Consider the following 9,778-nt stretch of genomic DNA (forward strand, 5'->3'; position numbering starts at 1 on the left):
CTGATCAAATAAATTGTCAATCCTTGAAAGCGGGTACTTATTCTTGATCGTCACCTTATTTAACTGTCTATAATCAATACATATCCGTAAGGAACCATCTTTCTTCCTCACAAATAATACAGGTGTTCCCCACGGTGATGTACTAGGTCTGATAAAGCCTTTTTCAAGCAAGGTCCTTAGCTGTTCCGTTAACTCTTTCAGCTCCGCGGGGGCCATTCTATAAGGAGGAATAGATATTGGATGAGTATCTAGTAGTAGGTCAATGGCAAACTCAATTTCTCGCTCTGGCGGAAGACCCGGAAGTTCATCAGGAAAAACATCGGGAAACTCATTAACTACTAAGATGGACCGAATGGTTGGTGACTCCACTTTCACATCCTAAACCCAAACTAATTGATAAATACATCCCTTTTTGATCATCTTTCTTGCCTTGAGATAGAAAATGAATCTTCCTCTCGGCGATTCCGTATTACCTTTCCACTCCAAAACAGGCTCCCCTGGAAATTAAAATCAGACTATCTTTGATCTACAATCAACATTGGCATGACAAGAAGCAAACCATTTCACACCCATTATAATATCAAATTTCTACCATATCTAACTCAATTAAGTCTGCTACGGTAGATCGACCATGAACTACTATTATAAAACCCCGATATACTTGTTTAGCTATCATCGAGTCCCCAACAAGTGTAGACACCTCAAAAGGTTTAACCGATTCACGTTTTATTTTAAACTTACTAGCAACCAATGGAGTAACGTATGATAAGGTGGAACCTGGGTCAATCAGTGCATATACATCATATGAGGAGACTGATAATATACCTGTAACAACATCAGGCGATGACTCCTGGTCATGTTGTCCTGCTAATGCATAAATACGGTTTTAAGGACTGCTCGAGCTAGATGCTCCGCCTCTGCCTCTACCACTACTCATTGGTGCTTGTAGACCTTGCCTAGGAGGGCGTACTGATGATGACAAACCAGCTACAGATCCCGCTGGCTGAGCTATGCTTGCATCACCTCTCATCGGACAATCCCTCATAATGTGGCCCAGATAACCACAAGTATAACAAACACCTAATCCCATACGGTACTGCCCAGTATGCTGCTTACCACTTTGAGCACATCGTGGCAAGGGCGGCCTCATCTGATTTGACTCACCCCTATACTGAGAACCTAAGGCCCTAAAATTCTGATCAGACCCTGAATATAAGGAACGATCAAATCTCTTATCGCCAAAATAAAGGGGCATGCTAGCCAATGGATAGGCTGGATACCTCGGGTACTTTTGCCTCCGACCACCTCGAAACTCACCAGAAGGACTCGAAGACCTCGCTCTCTTATTTTGGGCCCTATCATGCTCTCGATCGGCCCTCTATTTCTGTTTATGCTCCTCTATACCCTGAGCGTATGCTTGAATATGAGAAATATCCATGTCTGTCTAAGGTGAGACCAACATACAATCGTTAAGCAAGTGAGGCTATAATACCATCACGAACCGGTGAACCCGATCCTCTATCTTTGATACAATAGTGGGAGCATACCTAGCCAATGAATCAAACTGAAGGCTATACTCCCGAACACTAATGTTACCCTGTCGAAGGGTCAAGAACCTATCAAATGTGGCCCGCCTAAGCTCTGGTGGCAGATAATGATGAAAAAAGCTTCTGTAAACTCCTGTCATACTGTTGGAGGGGCATCCTCACCTCTGGACAATTCCCAAGACTCGTACCGATTAACTACAATATTTTGGAGTCTATAAGAAGCTAGCTTAACTAACTCATTCGCAGTGGCCTTCATTACCCTTAACGTCCTCTGCACTCTATCAATAAATATCTGAGGGTCCTCATTCGGATCTGCCCCAGTGAATACCGGAGGGTCTAAATTAATGAAAACACGAACCCTCGCACTGACGGACCTATCTGTATGACCCATACCTATTTCCTGACGCCGAGTCTGCATGGCTACTAATCTGGTTAATAGCTGAATAACATCTCTCATCTCCTGACCCAGTGCATCTAGCTAAGGTGCTGAATGTACATGGGCGGGTGGTGGAGCTGGTGCCCCTTAGAGCTCTTTTAGAAAGGGCGGGGTATGTGAAGCCTTAGATACAACGTTACCATGAGACTCTCCCCGGGCCCTGGTAACTCGTGGCGCTCGACTAGTAGTCTCACGAGCCACGGACTTTCCCTTCTAACGGTCGTACTCTTTGGAGGCATCGCTAAAAATATAACATATCGTTAGGAACATGAATTCTTGTATCGCACGATCTGAGATAAAATAGAGGATAACATCCTATATGTCCTGTAGCCTCCTATCTATAAGTGTGGTGCATAGCACACCCATAAAAAAGACTCTACTAGACACAATATGTAAACAACCCTAGGATAGAACTGCTATGATACCACTTTTTTCACGACACAAATCGATGGGCCGCGACGGGTGCCTGAGTCCTACCAATCAAACTACCCTAAGCATGCGTCTAAGATATAAACCTGAATAACATCTCCTGAATTACGAGAATAATGTACATGAAGGAAATCTGACCAAAAAGGGATACATGCATATACGTGCAACATACGTAGGGCGAGCCAACAAGGCTGCTATATACAACTATACACCTCAAAACTGGAAGCCGGCAAGACCACATACTATCTAACTAGATATACTGTCTACAGACCTCTAATAGAAATATAACTGTACAAATGGGACTGAGCCACATCATACCCATATATATATATATATATATATATATATATATATATATATATATATATATATATACAAAGATATCGTACCAAAATTAAAAGCAGCTCCGGATCAAGTGGAGTACGCCAACTCTTACTGATCAAGTATCCTAAGAAGGGGGACCATCAGCTTGGCTACTTGCACATGCAGGCATGAAACGCAAGCCCCGTGAAATAGGGCGTCCGTACGAAAAATAAACTGAGTATGTAAGGCATGAAAATTAGTACATAAAAGATATGGATGAAATATGAAATAAAGAAACACATCTTTAAATCTGAATAACTTTGTAAATTCTGAAACATTTATAATGTCATGCACGTGCGTATAAATGTCATGCCATGCATAGGTATGGGTGTACATTATATCATCAAGCCACTGAGGGAATCCCATCATATCGTCTCGGCCACTGTGGGCAACATCATCAACATATACCAACTGATCAGGTGATGGTGCGTATATAACGCCGTAACCTTTTCCCATATCCCATATACATATATTTACATATATACGCGTATATAATGCCATCTAGTCCTGGGTCAATGCATATGTATAAATGGGTGAAATGCATAAAAAATATGTAATAATCTCTATATTCCTTCCGGATAAACTTTTTCAACTGTGTATTATTCTGAGACCCATGAACAGAAGATAATAATAATTCTCATGGGGAATCAAGAATATACACCCATAGTATTTCTATGAATAGTATAATTTATGGAAACTGTTTGTTTGCTCGTTTGCTCGTTTCTTCTGTATAATTTGGACCATGCCAAAAGAAAGAAGAGATGACCTTAACATACCTGGAGTAGAGAAAACTCCGTATAAAATTCTTGAAGATTGCATCGTACTCTTTTAGAACTGCAAAATTTGTACATTGTTAAGCTTCCAATAATTTTCGTTGGGCTTTTAATTGGAAAACTTTTGTTGAAGCTTTCTACGTTCTGGATTTAAGTACTTTTGGTTGAAGATGGCTAACGTGTCTTTTGCAAGAATGATAGTATCTTTCTATACAAAGTATAACAAGTTAGGTGACTTATACTTAATGAATTAAATGGGCTAACATTTTTGTGCAAGAATGATTATGTCTTCCTATACAAAATATAAAAAGTGAGGTATCTTATACTTAATGAATTAAGTGGCCACCTACTCATAAATGAATATGAGTCATTTTCCTAATTGGTGGCCTTCTGCCACATTTTGGGGTGGGGGGGGGAGTAATTTATTAATTTTTTTATCCACTTATTAGTTAACTTGGTAATGTCCTGTTATCCAGTAATTAATCAATTACCCGCATAATTTAAAAATTGCCTCAAATTACTTAAAATTCTATTTATTTTTAATACTTATACATTGTACTACCATGGACATATGGTACCTTGCATGGTACTAGTCCATAATTATCGGGTATTATCGCTCGACCCGTATTTTATCCCAAATTGGCCACTTTCAACGAAACTCGTTTTCTTTAATTCCTGTACCATTTATCCTTCATGACATTTATTTATCACTTGTTATAAAATAGCGTAAATACGTTAACCTCAAGATAATCTCTATCCCGAGTCTATGTCAATTAACTGAAGACGAAACTTTTAACGTACTAAAACTGAAGATGTAACACCAGGGATATTATCACGGCCACAACTCCATCTTCCTGAATCTTGGACTCGTTCATTTAAGTTTAAAGTTATTCAACTATTAAAGAAAATATGTTGCTTCATGTTATTTCTAACCCTTCTTCATTCATTATTTTTAAAAACTCGGTGGACCAAGGATTGAAGGCCTTGACTGGTGGGTCTAGAAGATTCTAGACATCACTATGTCAGAGACCCGCCGGTGGTAGGAATTGGCTCCCAAATACAGATGGAGGGCCAAGAATCACGGTAAAAAAACTCTTCTTTTATTCCATCTTTGTACATGAGTAATTCTACTAACCCTACCTCCTTGTTTGATTCAGGTCTCCTGCAGGGTTCTATTTCCGTCCCTGAGGAGGATAGTTTGGTCGATCCTGTAGAGGCTGCAAGTTTGTTGAGGAGGCTCTCATTCAGACTAGTGCCCTTGAGTCTGCTTCCGGTACATGTGCTTTATCTCTGAGTCCTCAGCCGGAAAACAAGCAACCAAAAAATCGGTGTTGCTCCTCGACCGAGGGTAAAAATAAGAAAGTAAAGAAAATCATGCCCCAGCTAGTTGCAACTATTGTGGTTATTGACGATGATGGGAAAGACAGTGATGAATGGAATTCCCTACAAAGGAGATAGCGACCTTCATTACCTCAACATAATGCTAGTCTGAAGAGCTTAGAACCCCAATCGAGGACGGTGCTCGAGCGCTCTAGGGAGAATTTGACTTAGTAGAGAATGTTGATTCTCCCTTTCCGGTCCTAGTTACTACTCCCGGTACTATGAGGCCGAGTATTGGTCCTCTTGCGCCCTCTGTTGGTGAGCAACCAACAAACAACACAGCCTTTACCATAGCTACTTCTCAACCTGCAACACCTTCAGCTTCATTTCCCTTCACACTGGCCATACCTTCATCACCACCAACTGCTACATCCCCCCACTAGCCGTAGACACCCTAGTGGAGGACGTCTATCCTCCCCAGTCCCCTGACTACGGGAATTTAGGGCACAATTACTTGCCCCTTCTACATATTTCCAGGGGAGGAGAAGTGTCTCTCTCTCTCTCTCTGTATCAACGGAGTGCCATCTGCTGTCCAGGCTAGTGGAACTCGCCAATTATCTGAAGTCGTTGGCTTCAAAGAAAGATAAGAAGAAAATACACTCTCTTTTGGGGGAGTGTATGATAAATAACACCATGCACAATGCAGTAACGATATTGTACTTGTTCGTTTTACTGCTTGTTTCTTTTCGTCTATTACAACAAGGTTTCTAACCTCGATATTTGCTTTACAGACCAACTTCCTTGCTTCCGAGGGCCTTTAGAAATTGATCCTTGATAAAGAAGGACTCAAGTCCGAGCGAGACTAACTGTTGGACGACAGGAATCAACTTGTCATGCACCTCTTGGTATTAGAAGCGAAAGCCGCTGAGGCGAGAGATCTTGATGCCCGGCTAATCAATTAAATGTTCAATTCCAAGAAGCTGAGGAAAAATGATCCGAAGTTCAAGATGATGTGCTTGTTGTTGTCAAATGTGAGTCTTCCTCCTTTGAGTGAGTGAATAACTTGGAGTTAGCCTTGAATTACAAGGTTAAAGAGGTTGCTGCAGCCAAGGAGAAGGGTACCCAGATGGAGGATAAGTATTGGCGCCCATAAAATGGTAAATTCGATAGGTGGCAAATGGATTATAAATTCTTCTTATAGGTTGGTATAAGAAGATCATGAAGCACAATAAGGTTCATATAACCACAATCCGTGATCTCGATCTTAGTCTTAGCGCCATAAGATCCAAGCGGGGTGGCCTTTTGACCGAGGTTGATATGCTTAAAGCAAAACATCAGCACCAAGGGGTTTCTCTCATTATTAAAAAGCCACATTCTATGTAACGCATGAGGAGGAAAATCTTGGAAGACGCCAAAGCGGGCATTATTGATATCGACGATGAGATCGCCAAGGCTCAAATGTTGGAGTTAACCGCCTGAGAACGCCTCCTGGCTCAGCGTGATGCAACTGATTCTACTAGTTTCGGTTCCGAGTCTTCAGGAGCCGAGGAGGACCTTGAAGAGAATGATGATGAGGGCCAAGATCCTACCCCGGTGGCAGATCTTCCTACTTCTCTCGAGGGCGTAGATACTTCTCTTCCCCTGAGTTCTGGTGGCGACGTAGTTTAGCTTTTTTGCTTACTTTTCCTTTGTTGTTTTCCTTTTGTATTTTTGTACTTGTGCTGATTTGCACGTTTAATAAATAAAAGTGCTTTTTGTTTAAACATTGCGCAAAGTTTATTCTTTTTGCGTCAAGTTAGGCAAGGCTTCAGGTGTATTTTCCCCCAATAGCATTTGGGTTCCGGGCATAAACACTTCCAGAACCAACCCTTTACTGTGAGGGTTTCATAAGAGAGGGCCCTCTTATGTTTACAGTGCTCTTGAAAAGGATATCTCATGTTTATTCCGGCACTAGCATTTGATGTACTTATTTAACTTTCAAATGGTAAAGTCAATTCATTGTTTGGATAAAAAACAAGATAAAAATAAAATGACTTCATTTTATTCCTTCTATCTTCAAAAGTAAGCATTCGTTTACTGAAAGAAAAGAAATTGCCAATACATGTGGCTAATTTGTACACCTTTTTATGGGGCTATCTGTGTAGTCCCCGGTCCCGATGAGACATATTTGTTCCCGAGTTTAGTAGTCCCGATTTCCATGGCAATCAGGTTGTTGTATTCTCATACTATTCCCCTTCAGTGTTCGAATACGAAGAATGCAGATTAGAACACTGGAAGGAAAAATACTAGTGATTGGTTGGATAATCTTTGGTTCGATAGCAAGCTTCATTTCCTATTAGGAACTTTGCTATCGAGCCAAAGATTATCTAACCACCCCTTAGAGGCTTGTTTGATGAAAAAAAACTTGTGAACGGTTGAATAGCCTTTGGTCTGATAGAAAGTTTTACTTCCTATTAGGAATTTGCCACCGAGCCAAAGACTATTTTACCATCCCGCAGTGGTCAATACCTTGTCATTTAATGGTCTTATCTCTGCCGATGACGTTTGATTCGTAGTATGCTTTCTGTTACTGCCTCGTTAAACCTTGCTAGAAAAATCTGTATGGGACGAAAGCTAGGCGAAGGGAAAAAGCATGCAACACATACTTTCAGTATAAGTAGGATTCATCAGCAGTAATACCTTTTGAGGTGAGTCACATTCCATTTACTTGGCAATTTGACTCTATCTCGGTTCTCTAATTCATATGACCCTTTTTCGGTGATAGCTGAAACCCGATAGGGCCTTCCCACATCTGACCTAGATTTCCCGTGTTAAGCTCTCGGGGTGTTCTGAGTTACTTCCTTAAAAACTAAGTCTCCCACTTTAAAATAACAGAGATTGGCCCTCCGGTTATAGTACCTTTCTATTCTTTGTTTTTGGGCCACCATCCTTATGTGTGCCAAGTCCCCGCGTTCATCAAGCAGCTCCATTCGGACAAGCAGTGCCTCTTATTTGCTTCTTCATCCGCTCAGAAGTACTGTAAGGTACGTTCTCTTACTGCTACCGAGATAAAAGATTCTGTACCGTATACGAGAGAGAAAGGTGTCGCTCATGTGCTTGACTTGGCCGTCGTCCGGTATGCCAATAATACTCCTGGGTAACTCTTCAAGCTACTTGCCGTTGGCTTTTTCCAGCCTCTTTTTCAGGTTTTGAATAATTACCTTATTAGTAGATTATGCCTGCCCATTTGTGCTCGGATGGTATGGCGAAGATGTGATTCTTTTAATTTTGAGGTCTTCAAGAAAATTTGTGACCTTGGAGCCTATGAACCGTGGACCGTTGTCGCAGGAAATTTCCTTCAGTATTTTGAACCGACAAATTATATTTTTACATAAGAAATTGACCACTTCGCGCTCGCCGATATTTTGGTAAGGACCCGGTTCAACCTGTTTAATAAAATAATTAGTTAAAATTAAAAAAAAACTTACCTTCCTGGGTCTCAGTGGAAGCGACCCCGACTATATTTATCCCCCATTTCATGAATGGCCAAGGGGATAGTACCAAATGCAAGAGTTCTATCGGTTGGTACACCAACTGTGTATGGCGCTGGCACTTGTTGCATTTATGAACGAATGCCTTCACATCCTGCTCCATCCGGGAAAGTAATATCCAGCCCTAACTAATTTTAGGACCAAGGAATCTACACCAGAATGGTTCCCGCAAATTCCTTCATAAACCTCGCTCATGACGTAGTCAGCCTCGGAGGCTCCTAAACGTTGAGCAAACGGGCAATGTAACGACCTTCTATATAACTTCCCTCCCTAGAAATTGTAACGAGCTACTTTGGTGTGGAGTGACCAGGATGCCTTTGGTCTTCGGGAAGCTTGTCGTGCTCAAGGTAATCGATGATCTCATTCCTCTAGGACCAGAATAGGATGGATGTATTTACTTCACAATAATCATCCGCATCCAGTTCCACATGCAAGCTGCACGACAGTACCAGAAATTGAACCCTTTGTTTTCGTAGACGACCCTAAGTTGGCCAATGTATCTTCTTCTACATTTTCTTCTCTCGGGATGTGGGTGATGGACCACTCCCTGAAGCACGTTAGCAAAGTTTGAACTTTAATCATATATTGTTGCATACGTTCCTCCTTAGTATCAAAGATCCCATAAATTTGGTTTACCACCAGCTGCAAATCATATTTGATTTCTATGACGCCAAGTCCCCAGGCCAATTCAAGTCCTGCAATCAATGCCTCATACTCGGCTTCATTGTTTGTCAAAGGAATAGTTTTTATAGCCTGCCTCAGGATTTCTGCCAAAGGCGTGATTAGGACCACCCCAAGCCTAGACTCTTTGACATTTGAAGCTTTATGTGTGAAAATGGTCCAAGCTCTTGATGTCATTTTTCACACCATTACCGCTTCTTTTGCTGCCGAAGGTAGTAACCTGGGACTGAAATCGTCCATGAAATCGGTCAAAACTTAATATTTGATCGTAATTCTAGGTGTTTATTCAATATCAAATTCACTAACTTCAACTGCCCGCTTGGCCAGCCTATCCCCGAACTCGGGTTTGTGAAGGACATTAAAAATAGGGACTAAGCTTTCGAGAGAAGATTATGAGAGCTAGGGCTAATTCTTTGAGGTGCAGATAACAAGTTTCCGCTCCAGACAAAATTTTGCTAAAATAATAGATAGGTGATTGCATACATTCGTCCTCCCATACTAGAACGACACTTACCGCTACCTCAGAAACTGCTAAATATATTATCAGTTGTTCACCTTCCTCTGGTTTTGATAGTAACAGAGGGCTCAATAGATACTATTTCAGGTCTTTTAGGTCCTGTTGGCATTCTGGAGTCCAATTAAAGTTGTTCTTCTTCTTTAGAAGTGAGAAAAAGTGATGACATTTTTCTAAAGACCGAG

General features: G+C 41.2%; 2 protein-coding genes across 2 annotated transcripts; both read right to left on the reverse strand.

Moving 5' to 3' along the window:
- Positions 1-886: 886 nt before the first annotated feature.
- LOC138883382 (uncharacterized) lies at positions 887-2,004 on the reverse strand. The gene is made up of 2 exons (XM_070164064.1): positions 1,710-2,004; positions 887-1,206 (listed from the first exon to the last, which is right to left on the reverse strand). Exons 1-2 carry the CDS (start codon positions 2,002-2,004, stop codon positions 887-889), a joined length of 615 nt encoding a protein of 204 aa, XP_070020165.1.
- Positions 2,005-8,806: 6,802 nt separating this feature from the next.
- LOC138883383 (uncharacterized) lies at positions 8,807-9,256 on the reverse strand. Its single transcript, XM_070164065.1, has one exon. It carries the CDS (start codon positions 9,254-9,256, stop codon positions 8,807-8,809), a length of 450 nt encoding a protein of 149 aa, XP_070020166.1.
- Between the last annotated feature and the right edge of the window lie 522 nt (positions 9,257-9,778).

The sequence above is a fragment of the Nicotiana sylvestris genome, chromosome 12 (genome assembly GCF_000393655.2).
Source record: "Nicotiana sylvestris chromosome 12, ASM39365v2, whole genome shotgun sequence".
Lineage (NCBI taxonomy): Eukaryota > Viridiplantae > Streptophyta > Magnoliopsida > Solanales > Solanaceae > Nicotiana > Nicotiana sylvestris.